This window comes from Hypanus sabinus, chromosome 15, assembly GCF_030144855.1.
Source record: "Hypanus sabinus isolate sHypSab1 chromosome 15, sHypSab1.hap1, whole genome shotgun sequence".
NCBI lineage: Eukaryota > Metazoa > Chordata > Chondrichthyes > Myliobatiformes > Dasyatidae > Hypanus > Hypanus sabinus.
Window position 1 is genome coordinate 66,391,710 of NC_082720.1, and position 19,702 is coordinate 66,411,411.

The 19,702-nt window shown below is 41.6% G+C and overlaps 1 protein-coding gene across 1 annotated transcript in view; it reads right to left on the minus strand.

Moving 5' to 3' along the window:
• The window catches only part of LOC132405260 (uncharacterized), a 30,477-nt gene extending 12,060 nt beyond the window's left edge, over nucleotides 1-18,417 (minus strand). Inside the window, exons 1-3 of the mRNA XM_059989942.1 lie at nucleotides 18,331-18,417; nucleotides 4,184-4,493; nucleotides 2,650-2,919 (exon numbers count right to left, since the gene is read on the minus strand). Coding sequence (XP_059845925.1) covers nucleotides 2,650-2,919; nucleotides 4,184-4,493; nucleotides 18,331-18,417 — 667 coding nt within the window. The remainder of the gene's footprint in view (nucleotides 1-2,649; nucleotides 2,920-4,183; nucleotides 4,494-18,330) is intronic.
• Nucleotides 18,418-19,702: the final 1,285 nt, after the last annotated feature.

Here is a 19,702-nt window from a genome sequence, read left to right on the forward strand (position 1 = left end):
ATCCTCTCAAACTGAATGCTGATATTGCATTATCTTTCTTATCACTTAATCATCCTGCAAGTTAACCTTTAGGGAATCCTGTACGAGGGCTACTAGGCCTTTTTTCACTTCTGATTTTTGAGTTTTCTCCATGTTTAGAAAATAGCCCATTCTCCAAATTCGTTTAAGTCCCATACACAGCTGCTGTTTGTGGATGGGCCGGATGTGCTTCAACCTCTGTTTGGTTCACACATGGGACTTGATCCCCGCTGAAACCGAGTCTGCCATTGAAGCCGGAATCAACATCAAATACATAGAGATAATGGGTCAAAGAGAGAGAGAGAGATAATGGTTTGTTGTTCAGTGTTGCTGTGAGAACTGAGACCCATTGCTGAGAGTGTGTGTAGGAAGTGCTGCTGGATATCATGTGGACTGTAACACTTTGACATGAGTAACACTTCAATATCAACCACTGCAATTGAACAATTGGTTTTAGTCTCAGGGTTGGAGAATGTAGCATTGAATGACCCACTGGAGTGTTCTACCGTTCTGCATTCAACACCGTAATTCCCTCCAGCCTCAACAAGAAGCTCACAGATCTCAGCTTTCACCCTGCCTAGTGGAGCTGAATCCTGGGATTCCTGACAGTTCACCAGCAGGCTCCCTCATCTGTGCTCCTCTGACTCTCAACACAGGTGCCACACATGATTGTTTCCTAAGCCCTCTTCTTTACTCTCTGTGAAACAATGACTGTGTTGCCACCCACTGCTGCGAACTAAATTTGCTGAGAACACTACACTGGTTTGCTTAATCTCAAATAATAATGATGCAGCCTACAAAGAAAAAAAGTCATCACCCCGACAGGATGGTGTCAATAAAATAACTTCTCCCTCAAAGTTGCAAAAACAAAGGAGATAGTTGTGGACGACAGTAGGAATGGAGACAGGCTAATCCCTATTGACATCAATGGATCTGGGGGTGAGAGAGTAAGCCACTTTAAGTTTCCCGGCATAACATTACCAAGGATATCACGTGGTCTATACATACTGGCTGTGTGGCGAAAAAGGCACATCAGCACCTCTTTGAAATCAGACAGTTGAAGAAGTTTGGTAATAGACCCAAGATCATAAGAACTAAGAACTACAGGGAACTTACTAGCATGAGTGGAGCATTGGCTGGTTCAGTTTTGGGCTCCTTATTTTAGAAAGGATATACTGACATTGAAGCAGGTTTAGTGATGATTCACGAGAATGATTCCAGGAATGAAAAGGTTACTGTATGAGGAATGTCTGTTAGCTGTTGGGCTGTATTCCCTGGAGTTCAGGAGAATGAGGGGGGGATCTCATAGAAACATTCCGAATGTTAAAAGGCCTGAACAGATTTTATATGGCAAAGTTATTTCCCATGGTAGGGGATTCTAGGACAAGAGGGCATGACTTCAGGATTGAAGGATGTCCTTTTAGAACTGAGATGGGGAGAAATTACTTTTGTCAGAGGGTGGTAAATCTGTGGAATCTGTTGCCACATGCAGCTGTGGAGGCCAGGTTATTGGGTGTATTTAAGGCAGAGATTGATAGATTCTTGATTAGCCAGGGCATGAAAGGGTATGGGGTGAAAGCTGATGAGTGTGGATGACTGGAAGAATTGGATCAGGTCATGATTGAATGGCGGAGCAGACTTGATGGGCTGAATGTCCTACTTCTGCTCCTATATCTTGTGGTATTATGGTCTAATGTTCCACAGGGGCACAATTGAGAGCATCCTGACTGGATGTATCACTGAACTGTGCTTCCCTGAATTGCAGGACTCTGCAAAGGGTGGTGCAGACAGCCAGCACCTCTGTAGTTGTGAACTTCCCACTATTCAGGACATTTACAAAGACAGGTGTGTAAAAAGGGCTCAAAGGATCATTGGGGACCCGAGTCACCCCAACCACAAACTGGTCCAGCTACTACCATCTGGGAAACCTTACCGGAGCATAAAAGCCAGAACTAACAGGCTCCAGGACAGCTTCTTACACCAGGCCATCAGACTGATTATCATGCTGATACAACTGTATTTCAATGTTCTATTGACTGTCCTGTTTTACATACTATTCATTACAAATTACTGTAAATTGCACATTGCACTTTTAGTCAGAGGCATAATGTAAAGACTTTTAATACTCAAGTACATTAAGAACATAAGAAATAAAGTCAATTCAATTCAACTTGCAATGATGTAATTTGAAATTGCTCCCAGCACAGATTTGCTCCTCCTGATCTATGTATTATTTCCTCAATGCCCTATAAGCCCCAGATCTCCGTCATGGGTTTAAATGGTGGAGAAGTAGATCCTTCAGTTCAACTCTACCATGCTAAACAAGGCTTTTCACAAGTAAGACAAGCTTGGATTGGCATGGACCAGTTGTGCTGAAAAGCCTGTTGCCCTGAACTACGACCCCATGGTTTTCAGACTACCAATGTCTCTTCCTTCATACCGTTGATATGCATCAGGATATCACTGTTCTCCGGCCTGAATTCATTAATTTCCATGTCCTCTGCATTGTAAATACTGATGAAAAATATCCATTGAGACCTAGCCATGAACTTTTCCTGTACTATTTTTAGCAACCTCCTACCAGGCAGATATATCCCAGCCCAATACCTACAACGAAGTAACAGTACTTACTTGTCCCTACAACGAAAACTGGTTTGTTTGAGCCAACAACGTTTCCGCTTTCCTGCACTACACACTGATGAAACTTCTCATCCTTCACTGTAATGTGTGAGAGCATCAGATAGATGGTGTTATTCAGATGGATGAAATCAACTTTTCTCCTGTTGTACTGGGATGTGCCCGTTGCTTTCCAGCTGAGACTGACGGTATCTGGCAGTCTGGAGATGGTACAGCTGAGGGTGACATCACTGCCCTCCACAGGTGATTGCGGATTTGCTACAACTGTGAGAAATACAAACTTAACACAAAATGACATAGGAGCCAAATTAGACCATTTTGCCACTTGTGACTGCTCTGCCATTCCATTATGGTTGACTTATTTTCTTTCTCAACCCCTTTCATACATTTTCTCCCTGTAACCTTTCACACCTTTATTAATCAAGAACCTTTATTTAAACCTCTGCTTTAAATTGATCCAGTGACTTGGTCTCCACAGCCACCTGTGGCAATGAATTCCATAGATTCTGTGCCCTCTGGCTAAAGAAATTCTTCCTCATCTCTGTTCTGTTGGACATTCTTGCCGTCTGAGGCTTTGCCCTCTGGTCCTAGGCTCTCCCACTATCAGAAATGTCATCTGCATGACCAGAGTGAGCAGTAACATGTCCAATGATTGGGTTCAAACTGACCTCAGGATGTGACTGTGATCAGCCCTGCTACAGGACAGAGGGAGTGTTGGGTTTCAGACACAGAACAACACAGTGGGCACACAAACTTTCAGTCTGGTTACACCAAATTCAGTGAGACAGAGCAGAAGTAATTAACTCTTCCCCCCCCCCCCCCACCAAACCTGATGGAATGTAAGGGTTCAGTTTATGGTCACACAGTTTGGACACTACCTGTGGATGCCAGCTATGGGATGGTCCCCTGGCACAGAGACTAGTGTTGCTGTCTCACAGTGACCCTGGATTGATCTTAACCCTTGGTGCTGTCCAGAAAAGTCACCTTCTCCCTGAAATCCTGTGGCTTTCATTCAGGTGACCTTCCCATAACACGCAGGTTGGTTGGTTGAATGGGAAATCGACCAGTCTATCTTTGGATGGCTGTCACACTTCATTAAGACCCCCCATCATGTAGAATAATCCAGTGTGCACAAAACAAACATCATAGTGGTGACAATCTCAGAAATTATTTATATCTCTGAAGTCCCAAAATACACCTCCGCAGGGTTCCAATTACTGAGTCTCCATGAGGAACAGCTCTTTCAGAGAGACTGAGTCTCCAAATGCCTGCCCAGACTTTTCTGCCCTCCTAAAGATGATGTAATCAGACCATCAGAGGGTTTTTAAATTGCCCCCATACAAGGGTGAGTCACCTGTCAGTTTATGTTGCCAAGTGGCACCTAAATGGACAGAACTTTCTACCTGTGAGTGTAAGTGAGCAGAGAATACAAATCTCACATGATCCCTATAAAACTTTCAGTACAAGAAAGTAAACTGTTCATGAAAATAAACATTTTTTACTCTTTTCAAATCTTTGTCCCATTTACCTTTGATCCCAAAAATTTCATATTGTTTCAAGGTTTCATAACTGGGCTTTCTTTGCACCAAGATAATAGATCCTGCAAATTTAAATGTGGGACGAGTAATTCTCAGATCAACGGTACCAGGCGTATTGTTCGCAGCATGAAAGATGCCATTGTATATGAAGTTTATTTCCCAATGTGGGATCCACTCTCTGGATCCTTTTTTATTAAATGTCACAAGTCGCTGTGTGCCTTGAATGTAGCTTGGTTTCCAATCCCAGCCAACAGGGCCATTTCCAGGAATGTCTGGTCCAGTGAACACAATATAATCTGCCTTATTAAAAATATAAATATATTTGGGGTTTTCTGTTAAAAAAAAGAGAAACAATGCAAATGTTACAGCATGAAATCACAAATGTTTCATTGTACTTCACTCAATAGCAGTGTTCCATTGATGCAAGATTACTATTTTATCAGTTGATCACAGCATAACTACTAACACAATTAAAAAGTTAAGATGGTTCATTACTGTCATATGTACCAAGGTACATGAGGGAACTCTGTACTGTGGGAGGTGTGGTGTGGGAACTCCACATTGTGGGAGGGGCGTTGAAGGAACTCTGCAATATGAGATGTAGCGGTATGAGAACTCTAAGCTGTCGGAGTGGTGGTGAGGGTACTCCACACTTTCTGAATAGTGGTGAGCTCTCAGGGCCCTTCTGATGGATGAGAGTTGGCACAATCATCTTCTGTGGATCCTCCTGTTATTCAGAACAGCTCTAACAAAGGACTTTAAGCAGCTGAGTTGGTTTATCTGCACTGGCTTCGTCTGCCAAGTGATTTTTTTTCAGATGTCACAACTGCCTGGTCAGCTTCCCAGCAGCAATCTGCCCTCCTCAGTAAACTCAGTTCCTTTCCTCCTTTTCCTATCTCACACCATGCCATACAGCTTTCTTGGGTTCCATTTGACCTATGTTCCAGCTCAGTCCTTTTTGGTTGAAATGACGCACATCGATTCCCCCTTAAAACATCTTACAATCGCCTGCTCCGCATTTTTAAATGGGGCAAAAATACTTTTATTGTAGTCCACTGTTCTCTGATAGATTAGTAAAGAAAGCTCACAGGACACTTGCCTTCAATGGTCAGGGTGCTGAGTATAAAACTCAGCAGGTTGTGTTGAAGCTGTATAAATATTGGTTACACCATATTTGGAGTGTTGTGTGCTGTTCCAGTTGTAGTGAGACAGAAAGCATGGAGAATGTAGAGGTTTTGGAGAGCTGGGAAAGAGTTTCACCAGGATGTAGCTTGAATGAAAGAGTATTAGCTATAAGGAGAGGTTAGACAAATGTAAACGCGAGAAAATCTGCAGATGCTGGAAATTCAAGCAACACACACAAAGTGCTGGTGTCTTGGCCCAAAACGTAGACTTTACTTCTTCCTATAGATGCTGCCTGGCCCGCTGGGTTCCACCAGAATTTTATGTGTGTTGCTTCGACAAATGTTTTTTTCTATATTGCCCAACACCAAGAGGAGAACTCAGAGATGTTTATAAAGTTATGAGAGACATAACTGAGATAATTGTTCTCCCAGTGTGTAACTGTAAAACATGTGATGGCATAGCTTTATTGTGAGAGCAGGAATGTTTAAATGAAATTTATGAGACAAGTTTTTATAAGGAGAGGTTAGAGGGAGCCTGGAATTTGTTGCCAGGGAAGGTGGTAAAAGCGGATACAGGAGTAACATTGAAGAGGTGTTTAAACAAGATTGAGCTGAGTCAGAGGCTGAGAGCAATGTAAACAATGTGCAGACAGTTGTACAGTTTAAATTGGCATCATGGTTGGCATTGACACTGGGACAAAGAGACCGTTGCTGAGCTGTTCACTTTCTGAGGACACAGGTATCCCATCTAAAAATTATTTATAATATTAACCAATGTGATGGCTTCTCCAAACTTAACTTTTTTCAGAGATTAAACTTTCTTTGCCAATTTCAAACACACCAAGTGAACTTCATCAGGAACCTGTCCTGATCCAACCTCAAATTCCACAGGAAGTAAGAGAAATTTCGCACATCCCCATCAACCTTTACCAACTTTTATTGATGCACCATTGGAATCATCCTATCCGGATGTACCACACCTTGGTATGGCAACTGCACATTGTGAAAACCAGCATCACCTGATGGACAATACACACAAAATGCTGGTGGAACACAGCAGGCCAGGCAGCATTGATAGGGAGAAGCGCTGTTGACGTTTTGGGCCAAGACCCTTCGTCAGGTCTAACCGAAAGGATTTACACCTCGTGTTTGCACCTGACTGACGCCTGCACTGCACTTTCTCTGCTGCTGGACACTTTATTCTGCATTCTGTTTCTGTTTCTCCAGGTACCACCTCGACACACAGTATAATGAATCGCATACAATTGCATGAATTGTATGAATAGCATGCAAGACAAGATTACCACTCCACATGTGACAATGATGAAACAGTACCAATAAAAAGCACAACTGACTGAAGAGAATCTTCAGTAATTAACACTGAATCTGAAAACAGTAACTGCAAAAATTCCATATTTTTGACACTTTCAGATATGTGTCACATGTCAAATTATTCAGTCTTTGAAATAGGTGAATCATTAAAGTTATGGAGTACAGAGACATAACAAGACTGGAAAACAAGTTGGACAACTGTAGAATTCCTGGGAAAGTTGTTGAGATACTGCTTTTGTTGTGGAAGCTGGAAGCATATTTACACAAATTGTAAGGTGTGGTGTTGCAGACAAAAAAAAACACATTTGTTTTCTGAATAAACAGTGCATGACTTCAAGAAAATCAAAGCTCAAAGTGAAATATATTATCAGAGTACATACATGTCACCACATGCAGCACAGAGATTCTTTTTCTGTGCGTATTCATAGCAAATCTATAGAACAGTAACTGGAAGCAGGATCAATGGACGACAAACTGTGCAAATGAAGTTATAAATAAATAGCAATAAATAATGAGCATGAAGTAACAAGGCAAAAGAGTACTTGCGAGGGCTGATTGATAAGTTCGTGGCCTAAGGTGGAAAGAGTCAATTTTAGAAAACCTAGCACATTTATTTTTCCTACATTTACACAATTAGTCCAGTGATCATGGAGCAAATGGATCCCTTCTTCGCAGAAGTCAGCGAGAGCTGTATAACTCATCTCCTTCTACCTTAGGCCACAAACTTATCAGTCACCCCTGCTATGGAGCACTTCTACAAAGAAGGGATCTGTATGCTCCACGACCACTGGACTAAGTCTATACATGTAGAAGGGGACTATGTTGAAAAATAAAAGTGCCAGGTTTTCTAAAATTGACGCCTACCATAGGCCACAAACTTATCAATCACCCCTCATAATTGCGTGCAGTTATCCCATTTTGGTCAAGAGCCTTTTTGCACAGTATATAATAATATAAGGAATTGAAGCTTCAGTAGGCCATTCAGCCCATCATTCCTGCTAAATCATTCAACAAGATCATGTCTGAACTGATCTTCAGCACCACTTTCTTTTACTGACCCCATATTCCATAATTCCTTGAACATCCAGAATGCTATTGATCCCTGTACTTGTTCTGACACAGTGTACACAGCTCCATACAACTGAAAATCCTGAACAATCACTAGTATACGAAAAAGATCTTTTTTTTTTACTTTTCTTGGTCTGACTCTAGACACCCCAGAATTTTGTATGTTTTGGTAAGATCATCTTGCACTCTTTTAACCACTGAATAATTCCAATCCAGTCTGTTTCACCTGTTTTGTTGAACAATATACACACAGCAGCTCAATTGTTGGAATATCCTTGGTGCACATCTCCATGTTACACCCAATACCATCTGAATTGTTTTCTTTTAACTTCTTGTATACATCTTTACTGAAGGAACAGCTAAAAGTCCAGACAGACCACATCCACAGTCCCACCTGATATGTACAAGCACTGAAAATGCAGATAACAACAGTGACTAATCAGTGAGCTAAAGTACTTACTTTGGGTGAAACCAGACTGAGGGAGCGAAACAAATAAACTGAATATCAGAAGAGAAGACATTTTGCTGCAGCTAATTTGAAACTTCATTTCACAGGTTCCATCCCTTTCCCTGTCAAGAGTGAAACAAATTCTGAAACATGTAGATCGAGACTCCTGAAATGACCTGAAGTAAATCTAGAGTGGATTTAGTCAATGTTTTAACACCTCTGAGTCTGAAGGAAAGAAAAACTGAGTATTTTGCTCAGTCCAGTTGTAAACTGTAACTGTTCAGAGACACACCTTCTTCCTGTCATAATATAGATGAAGATTACACATTTCATTTCCAAAGAAAGTTACAGCATTGTTTTGGTTCTTCTTTCAGTTGTGAGAGTAGTAAAGAACAGCACATGTGTTTAAATTGTCCCAAAATGTTATAACTTGCATTGGTCAGGAACTAATCAAATTGATGTAACTAAGGATATGAAGTCAGAGAAATTATTATATTCTTGAGTCTGCCCATGTGTTGATCACATCTACACGGTAACATCATGTACTGGAATGAGCTGCAGTAAATCCCAACAAACACCCACTGACAGTCGACATGATCAGAAAATCTAATGAACCAGCCAAATGGCAAACGGACCAGATCAGAGCAGGAAGTTGTGAGGATGTGGGCAGTGGGGTCGCATGCTTCTCTTATTATCTAACATTGACAGTGTACTTGAGAGATATAAAGTAATTTTTTCTAATTCAATGAAAATGTGAGGCTCTAACAACAAAAGACACTTACTGATATCCAGAATAGATTGGCTGTAGTGAAGAGATGCCTGTTGATGCTCTCAGATACTGACGCCTTTCTCTGCTGGTTCACTGTAGACTCATGGTCCCACCATAAATAAGATGATATGGCAACAGTGTCACCTGGTTTCTGCAACAGCTAACTGGAATCCTGCATTCTCCATTGACATGAAAGCAATAAGAAAAGCAAAGAACAGCAAGATCTTCATATCATTCATGGGCTAGATGGGCTGAAGGGCCTGTTTCTCTGCTATACTCTCACGGCTCTGTGATTCTGTCCATGCTTACATGGACATCCATTATTTGTCTTTCATCATTGTTGACATGAATTTCAAAACCTTTTACTCAACAACTCTTGTGCAATCCTCATTTCAAACCTCTCCGGGAGATCTGATGATGGTTAAAGCACATAAGCCTTACCAACAGTCTGCCCGGTGCCTAATGTCAGTTTTGCCTTTTGAAATGAATTTAGCAGCTGATTTACATCCAGTTAATGAATATACAAGTTTTCATCCTGCAAGCTTGTGACCACATGCAATAAAATGACAAGTGTAGACCTGGGCTCTGGACAGATCAGTGCCAGCTCCAGCAGTACTAGTCTCATCTAACAGTTAATTGGCCCTTTCTGAAAACAATGGGAGAGTATGTGAAGAAGGAGGACATCTTTGATATCCGGAAAGGAAAGCCTCCCCCTGGGAACAGATGGAGTCAAAGGAACTGAGAAAAGGGAATAGCATTTTTATAGGAGATAGGGCGGGAAGAGATGTACACAAGTTAACCGTGGGTATTGGGAGGTTTATAAAGGTGTCAGTTGACAGTTTGTTTCCAGCGATGCAGACAGATTGTGAAAGTAGAGGAATGTCAGAAATGGACCAAGTGAATTATAGAGCAGGGAAGCTCGGCATGGGTGCATGAAGCAGCAGCATTACAGTGGTCAGTGTAGCAGAAGGAGAAGTGGAGAGCATTACCAGGGAAGGCTTGGATCGTGGACTCTTCGACTTAGTCAACGAAAAGTCTGGCATAGCTGGGCCTTATGTGTGTGCCCATGGCTTACCCTCGAGCCTGCAGAAAATGATGGAGCTGAAGGAAAATTGTCATGGGTGAGGATCAGTTCTAACAGTCAGAGTAGTGTGGTGGTGGAAGGGAAATGTTCAGTTGTTTTATTAAGACAGAGGTGAAAAGCTTTAAGATCTCCTTGATGGGACATGGAAGTCTATAGGGATTGGACATCCATGGTGCAAATGAGGTTGTCAGGACCCAGGAATTCAAAGTTAATGAGGAGAGTGAGAGAATGGAAAGAGTCATGGAGCTAGGTGAAGGGAGTGAACCGGGGGGATAAAATGGAGTTGGAATATGAGGACACATATTCAGTGGGGCAGGAGCAAGCAGGGACAAGGGCCTACCTGTATCATTGGGTTTGTGGATTTAGGGTAGTAGGTAGAAGCGAGCAGTGTGGGGTAAGTAAGCAATGAGTTTGGTGGCAGTGGATGTGAGTTCTACAGAGTTGATGGAGTCACTTTTCCAGAATGGGGTCCTCTTCAAGGGTAGGTAAGAAGAAGTGTCTGATAGTTGTAACCTGGCTTCAGAATGTAGACTCGGTTTGCCAAGCCACAACAGTACCCCCTCTGTCGATTGGTTTTATAGTACATTTGGGATTGGTGTGCAGTGCGTTCTAAGGTAAAGTGTTGGATGAGGAGAGAGGAGTGTTGAATTTGAATTGGTTGATGTCTCATCGGCAAATCAAAATTAAATGAACCAGGGCAGTTAGAGAAAAAGAGCGGGGTATCCAAGAACAGGATTAGGATTGTAGTTAGGTGAAGGGTTCATCCATTTGGGATGGGGAACTCTTGACGAAGAGATAGAGGAGGCGGAAGAAGAGCTCAGTATTGCGGCAACACCAGCGTCATTGAGTGGGGTGAAGGGGGACAAAGGAAAGGCCTTTGCTGAGGTCAGAACATCTTATCTCAGAGAGAGGAAGGTCAGGAGGAATGGTGGAGGCGCAACATGTTACATTCCATCTGGATAGTCTCCAATATGATGGCGCGAATATCAATTTCTCCATCCAGTTAAAAAAAATTCCCTCCTTCTCCCCTCTTCATCCATTTCCCACTCTGGCCTCTTGCCTCTTCTCACCTGCCAGTCACTTCCCCTTGGTTCCCCTTCTACTTCCCTTTTCCTGTGGTCCACTCTACTCTCCTATCACATTCCTTTCTCTCCAGCCTTTTACCTTCCCTATCTTCCTGATTTCACCTTCCTGCTACCCTCCTTCCCTCCCCCCCCCCACCACACATCAGTTTATTCTACAAGCTTTCCCATTCCTTTCCAGTCCTAATGGCCTTGGCCTGAAACGTTGACTGTTTGTTCATTTCCTTGGATGCTGCCTGACCTGCTGAGTCCCTCTGGCATTTTGTTTGTGTTGCTTTGGATTTCCAGCATCTGTAGAATTTCTTGTGTTGAAACTTATCACGCAAATCTACCCTCATTCTCCAAATGAAAGCTTTTGCTTTGGAGCTCACATGGAGTCAAGCTCTTTCTGTCTATTTCTGGAAAACAGTACTGTCAAATCCTTACACACCAATTGGTATGGTAAATTGACCTAAGGATTAAACGTTATACTGTATTTATCAATGTTGAGAGGAGAATGACAGTGTAAATCTGACAAGAGCAAACAATAATGGAAGTGGCGAGGGTGTGGGACAGATGGCACAGATGCAGACACTCCATAGTTTCCACCATAGTTTTATTAAGTTTTGGCAAGGGACTTAACTGGAAGTTTATTCTTCTCCATTCTCCATTCCTCATTTCTTGGTAAATAGTTAGAGCATTGAAGATGGCCCTAGGGGCTGTGTTGTGTTCTTTTTGAGAAATATGGGAATGTGGGAATTCCATCATCCTGGATAATCACATCTGCACCAGGTGCATCGAACTTCAGATCCTCAGAGAACTTGTTTAAGAAACTGGAGCAGCAAATTGATGATCTTTGTCTCATACAGGAAACTGAGGAGGTAATTGATAGGAGCCTCAGAGAGATAGTCACCCCTAATTTGCAGGAGTCAGGTACCTGGGTGACTGTCAGGAAAGTAAACAGGCAGCCAATATTGCAAATGAGCCAGCAGGTTTATAAGTTGATGATGGGTGTAAAACGAATGTTAGGAAGGACAAGCCAAAGATTGGGTACAAATACAGACAGACCAAAGAGTTAAGTTGTATAACAAATTTAGCGAAATTCAAAAGAGCAAAGAATACAGGATTGAAGATTCTGTATTTAAATACATATAGCATCCGGAATAAGGTGGATGAAATCTTGGCACAATTAGAGATTGGTTGGTATGACATTGTGTGACAGATTAGGAGAATAGGCTAAGAAGTGTCAAATGGAATACAGCTTCAGGAGGTGTATGGCCATGCATGTGGTCAGAAGGAATTAAAACAGAGTATTTTCTGAATGGGAAGAAAATTCAAAATTATGAGGTGCAAAGGGACTTGGGAGTCTTCCTGCAGGATTCCCTAAAAGTTAACTTGCAATTTGAGCTGTTGGTAAGGAAGGCAAATCAAAAGTTAGTATTAGTTTTGAGAAGACTGGAATATAAACACAATGATGTAATGCTGAAGCTATATAAGGCACTGGTGAGGCTTCACTTTGAGTATTGTGAAGAGCTGTGGGTCTTTTATCTATGATAGGATTTGTGACTTTGGAGAATGGACAAAAGAGGTTCACAAACATGATTCCAGAGTGTTGGACAGTGCTGGGCTTGCACCTCCTAGAACTTTGAAGACTGAGGAGTATCTCATTGAAACTTATCAAATGTTAAAAAGTCTAGACAGAGTGGATATGGATTGGATGAATCCTATTGTGAGGGAGTCTAGGACTAGAAGGCCCAATCTCCGAATAAAGAGATATTGATTTAGAATGGAGATGAGGAGGAATTTCTTTTTGCAGGAGAATGTGGTTGACAGGGAAAATACATCAGCCAAGATGATATGGCAGAGCAGACCCGATGGGCCAAATGGCCTAATTCTACTCCCATGTCTAATGGTCTTATGGCCTAAAACTGTTTCATTGTAAGTGGCAGTTGCTAAAGTTATTGATGCACTCAAGAAAAGCAGATAAAGCAATATAGCAAACTAATGTAAAAACAGAAAATATTTACAATGTTCTGAAAGTCAAGAAAGAGAAACAATTGATATTTTAGGACAAAGGTTTACTGTCACAACCTACTGTCTTCTTCTTTCCACAGATGCTGAGTGTTTACAGTAAGTTCTGCTTTTATATGTTCATTGCTTAATTTAAAGCATTTCGAATTGCTCAGAAGAACTACTCAACTAAAAGATCAAAAGATATGAGCGACCAGTTTTTACGTTCTCTTTAAACCAATCTTTTCACTGAAGTGAGTCTGCCTATATTGTGGGAAGAGAGATGTGGTGAACCACGGAGATTTAGCAGCAAAGGTCCAAGTACAGAGACACACAATAAGCTGTGGTCCCTGGTCTCACTCTGCACAGGCACTGATGCTATCTCTTGTGAAACAACATAGCAGTGAACTTCCTCTTCCCTTCTAGTTTAGGACGTGGATATCACTGTTGCTCAATGCTGCTCAGCTTTGATATAAAATGAAAAGAAAGCAGGGCTCAAATATGGGAAGTTAAAGAGCACAAAATAATTTTAGATGCTATTTGCCTCAAACCCCACCATCTAGACCATGCTCTCTATTCACGACTGCCATTGGAATGGAGAGACTGTAGTCTTAGGTTGTACATCATCAGGTTTAGGAACTTTTAAATACCCACGAACATCATGGTCTTGTACAGTGAATGATGAACTCTCTTATCTCAACTCTGAATTAATTCTACAACTTACTTTCTAGGCCTCGACAACTCATTTTTTCATTATTAATTTATTGGTTAGTTTTTTTTTGTTTTCTCTTTGTATTGACACAGTTGTCACCTTTTGCACTTCAGTTGTTCGTCATTCTGTGCTTGTGTGTAGTTCACCATTGATTCTGTTGTGTTTCTTGTGTCTACGGTGAATGGTCACAAGGAATTGAATGTCAGTTAATATATAGGGACATATACAGTACATACATTGGTTATCAATTTGCTTTGAAGTTTGACCCTTGCTACATTAAATTTTGCAGGGAGATCTCAAATGAGTGAGTTGGTAAATCAGAGAAAATGTTTCCTCAGGAAATGCATGATTCCATAAAGGAATGAAATTGATATTTGCGAGTTCAAGTTTATCTCTTCCCTGAATTATCCACACTTGAGGAACAAAAGATGCATTTATTAGTATCTTCATCCACTTTAAAGATAACTTCTGATATTCCCAATCCATCCTGAGACTGAGTTTTGGAAGGCAACTGGTCCTGACAAGAAAAGTGAGAAACAATGTAACCAGATGCAGGGTAGGATCTGGATCCTACCCATCCAGACATATAGGTTTGTATCTTAACTTATCTGGAGCAAACTGCGGAAAACTGAGTCAAACCTCTGTTGCAGTGTTAAGCACAACTTTGGTCATAGCATATAGGAGAAGGAGTCTGCTATGAAAGGTCATATTTGTGTTGTTTCTATCCCACTAGCACACAACACACCACCCACAGGTTCTCCTCAGTCAGGAACAGGAATGGACATGAAGGCAAGATGAAATGGCAGAGCGGACTCGATGGTCTGAATGGCTTAGTTATGCTCCTTTGTCTTATGGTCTTATTAGATCATACATTGGAGAAAATCTACTGAATCTATTTCCATTCCCTGATCCAGGTCTGCATGTTTTGATGGTGAAAAGATCGATGACCAGGAATCAAACTGGGCTTGATCCAACAAAAGCTGGTGCAAACGTCCTCACTGCCTTGTACAGACAATGAGATTTGTTGATAACGGGAGGCTATTGACTTGCTGCTCTCAATCAGAATCTGTTGCCTCAGAATCAGAATCAGAATCAGAATCTCAGGATCGGAATCTGTTGCCTCTTTCTGCCATCAGCCCAAAGTTCATCTTTGGCAGAAAGGGTTGTTTTTGCATTTTCCAATCACCAAGAAAATAATGAAGACGGGGAGGAAGTGATTCATCCCCATTCAGGGAGATTGTAACTGCTCAACAATGTAAATACAAGGAAAACCATTATATCTCTATTCTGTACACATTTCAAGGACCATACAATTCATGTTCTCAGCATTTGTTTGTTTGCTTGCTTGCTTGCTTATTTATCTATCTATCTATCTATCTATCTATCTATCTATCTATCTATCTATCTATCTATCTGTCTATCTATCTATCTATCTATCTATCTATCTATCTATCTAACTATTTTTATATTTTTGTTGGAAAGTGCATGGTCATTCACTTTGGTACATCTATAGAAGTTTTTGAGTGTATTTGTTGACATACCAAATCTCTTCAAACTCCTAATAAAGTGTAGTCACTGTCTTGCCTTCTTTATAATAGCATCGATATGTTGGGACCAGAGATCTTGACACACAGGAACTTGACTCTGTTCACTTTCTCCACTTCTGATCCCTCTATGAGGATAGGCATGTGATCCTGTGTCTTACCCTTCTTGAAGTCAACAGTCAGTTATTTTGTCTTACTGATATTGAGTGCCAGGTTGTTGCTGTGGCACCATTCCATTAGTTGGCATATCTCACCCCTGTACACTTTCTTGTCACCACCTGAGATTGTACCAACAACGGTTGTATCATCAACAAATTTATAGATGGCATTTGTGCTATGCCTAAGCACACAGTCATGGGTATAGAGAGCGTAGAGCAGTGGGTTAAGCACACACCCGTGAGGTGCGCCAGTGTTGATCATTAGCGAGGAGGATATGTTATCACCAATCCGCACAGATTGTACTCTTCCGGTTAGGAAGTTGAGGATAAAATCGCAAACAGAGGCTCAGCTTCTGTCATTTCTGAATCAGGATTGTAGGAATTATGGCATTATATGCAGAGCTATAGTCGATAAGCAGCATCCTGACATATGAGTTTGTGTTGTCCAGGCGGACTAAAGCCGTGTGAAGAGCCATTGAGATTGCATCTGCTGTTGACCTATTGTGGTTATAGGCAAATTGCAATGGGTCCATATCCTTGCTGAGGTGGGAGTTCAGTCTAGTCATAACCAACCTCTCAAATCATTTCATCACTGTAAATGTGAGTGCTACCAGGTGATAGTCATTAAGGTAGCTCTCATTATTGCCTTTTTGAAGCAAGTGAAAACATCTGCCCATAGCAGTGAGAGGTTGAAAATGTCCTTGAATATTCCTGCCAGTTGGTTGGCAGAGTTTTTCAGTGCCTTACCAGGTACTCCATTGGGACCTTCTGCCTTACAAGGGTTCACTCTCTTTAAAGATAGCTCTTTAAAAACATCCGCCTCTGCAACAGTGATCAATGGGTCATAAGTTGCAGCAGGTTTCTCTACAGCTGTTGTTATATTTTCCTGTTCAAAGACAGCATAGAAGGCCTTGAGTTCATCCCGTAGTGAGGCATTGCTGCCATTCATGCTATTGGGTTTCACTTTATAGGAAGTGATTTCTTGCACACCCTGCCAGAGTTGCCTACATCCAATGTCACATCCAACATTGTTTGAAATTGTATTTTCATCCTTGAAATAGCCCTTCACAAGTCACACCTGGTTTTCTGTTACAGACCCGGGACAAGGTCCTTGAATGCCACAGATCTAGCCTTCAGCAGACAACGTGCCTCCTGATTCATCCACAGCTTTTTGTTTGGGAATGTACAGTAGGTCTGTACATCCACACCAGTTTAAATGAAGTTAGTAAGAACTACAACATACTCATCCAGATTTGAAGATGAATCCCTGAATATGGTCCAGACCACTGATTCAAAGCAATCCTGGAAGCACTCTTGTGCTTACCTTGTCCATTCCTTCTTGGTCCTCACTACTGTTGCTGGAGTCTGCAGTCACTCCCTTTACTCAGAGAGAAGAAGTACAGCCAGGTGATCAGACTTCCCAAAGTGAGGGCATGGAATAGTATGGTAGGCATTCTTGGTAGTGGAGAAACGAAGGTCCAGTGTGTTGTTTCCTCTGGTATTGCAAGTGATCTTTTGATTATGATGGCTTAGTGATTTTTTTCAGACTGGACTAGTGAAGATTCCATAAAATGATGGTGAATGTGTTAGGATTCACTGTTTTGTGCGTGTTGATCCCAAAGGTCAGATCATCCAAAGGTTGATTGACATTGGCCTGAGGTGGAATGCATATAGCTGCTAAAATGATTCTGGAAATTCCCATGATTGGCAAAATGAACAGCACGTAGCTGCAAGATATTCCAGGTCTGCTGAGCAGAATTAGGACAGCACTGGTATATTTGTGCACCAAGAGGAGTTGATCATAAGACCATGACATAGGAGCATATTTAGGCCATATGGCCCATCAAGCCTGCTCTGCCATTCAATCATGGCTGAATCTTTTTTCTATCTCCTCCTCAATGCCAGTTCCCAGCCTTCTGCCCATAACCTTTGATGTCATGTCCAATCAAGAACCTATCAATCTCTGCCTTAAATACACCCAACCACCTGGCCTCCACAGCTGCATGTGGCTACACATTCACCACCACTTGGCTGAAGAAATTTCTCATCTAGAAATAGAAAACACACAGTGCATTACAGGCCCTTCGGCCCACAATGCTGTGCTGAACATGTACTTACTTTAGAAATTACCTAGGGTTCCCCACAGCCTCCTATTTTTCTAATTGTTTTGAGTTCTAAATATCTCTGCTTTGAAAGGACGCCCTTCTATCTTGAGGCTGTGCTCTCTTGTCCTGGAATCTCCGTCTATGGGAAACATCCTTACCACATCTACTCTGTCTAGGCCTTTTAACATTCAAAAGGTTTCAATGAGATACCCCCTCATCCTTCTGAACTCCAGTGAGTACAAACCATGAGCCATCAAATGTTCCTCATATGATAACCCTTTCATTCCTGGAATCATCCTTGTGAACCCCCTCTGGACCCTCTCCAATGCCAGCAAATCTTTTCTAACATGAGGGGCCCAAAACTGTTCACAATACACAAGGTGAGGTCTCACTAGTGCCTTATAAAGCCTCAGCATTACATCCTTGTATTCTATTATTATTATGTTGTATTGCATTCTTGTATAGTCTTTTATTCTAGACCTCTTGAAATGAATGCTAAAATGGCATTTTCCTTCCTCACTACCAACTGAACCTGCAACTTAATCTTCAGGGTGTTCTGCACAAGGACTCCCAAGTCCCTCTGCATTTCAGATTCCTGAGACTTTTCCCAGTTCAGAAAATAGTTTGCACATTTATTTCTACAACCAAAGTGTATGCCCGTGGATGTTCCAACTTTGTATTTCTTTTGCCACTTTCTTGTCCATTCTCCTAATCTATCTTACCTGCTCCATCCTACCTGATTCCTTAACACAACCTGCTCCTCCACCAATCTTCGTACCATCTGCAAAGTTGGCGGCAAAGCCATCCATTCCATCTTCTAAATCATTTATATACAGCATAAAATGAAGTGATCCCAAAACTGACCCTGTGGAACACCACTAGTCACTGGGCATACTCCTCCGCCTCAGATTTTGAGAGACTTGGTGTGTAGTAACCCCGCTGATCTGAACTGTTGTATCCGGAAAGGAAGGGTTCATCATTATTTTGTGAAGTAAAAGACACACGCGGTCCTAATGCCCCTCTGATTTCGCACCCTGGCTCCGAAATAATTGATTTTATTCACCAGAAACTGCACATTTGCCAGCAAGATAGTCGGTACTGGGAATTTAATACCTTGTTTCCTTAAGTGCACTTGTTTCCCTGACCAGCAGCCATATTTCCTATGTAGAATTCGCAATAAGTATATCCATAATTGGTATTTGGACTACATTCAGTCAGTCATAAGCAGCGATAATTCATTTAATTGCATTAAGACATCTTTGTTAATGTACTGTTCTTTGAAGAAGTTGTGGTTTTAGCTGTATCTGGCTGAAACTAGAATATTTAATCATATCTATTGAGAGTTGCTATTCGAGGTGTCCCAAAATTATCTACATTCTGCATTTATCGTCTGGAATTTGTTGGACCATTTATATGCATTGTTGATAATTATTTTTGTGTTAACCACCTGGTCCTGGATTGCCACAAGGAGACCTTCTGTTTCTGGGAAAGTGTCTGCAACGCTGCACCAGCATTCAACGCTTCCTTGTCAACATCTAGTTTGCTCAGATCATGAGGCTGTCTTCCATAGGTTGTTAAGCTCTTCCTTTGTTGAACTTCTTCTGTCATGATAATTTTTTCATTTTTCGGGGTTGTCCTCTCACTTAAGTTTAGCGGTGTGTACTTCTTATCAGATTTGCATATTCCTGCTGTTACATGGAGTGACTGGGGGGGTGATCCCAAGTGCTGGACACAGACACAGAAATAGTGTTGATAGGTGCTTGCACAGTCATGAATATGGAACAGATAACCAAGGGAATCTTAACCTGGACACGAGGTTTTTGTAGAATATCTAGAGACTGGAGCTGAACTTAGAACTAATGGTCTTAGGTGATTGGGAAACGAGATCAACACATGAGAATTGACCAATAAACTACAAACCCCTGGTTATGACACCAGAGTCCTTATCCTGCAGTATCTGATGGAAAGCAGGTGTGCTGTAATTAAGTGAAAACTAGCAACAATTAGATATCTAATAACTGGAATTGACATAATCAAGGAGATAGGAGTGAGATGGGGGACAGCCAGATGGGACCATGACAATATCCCCCCTCT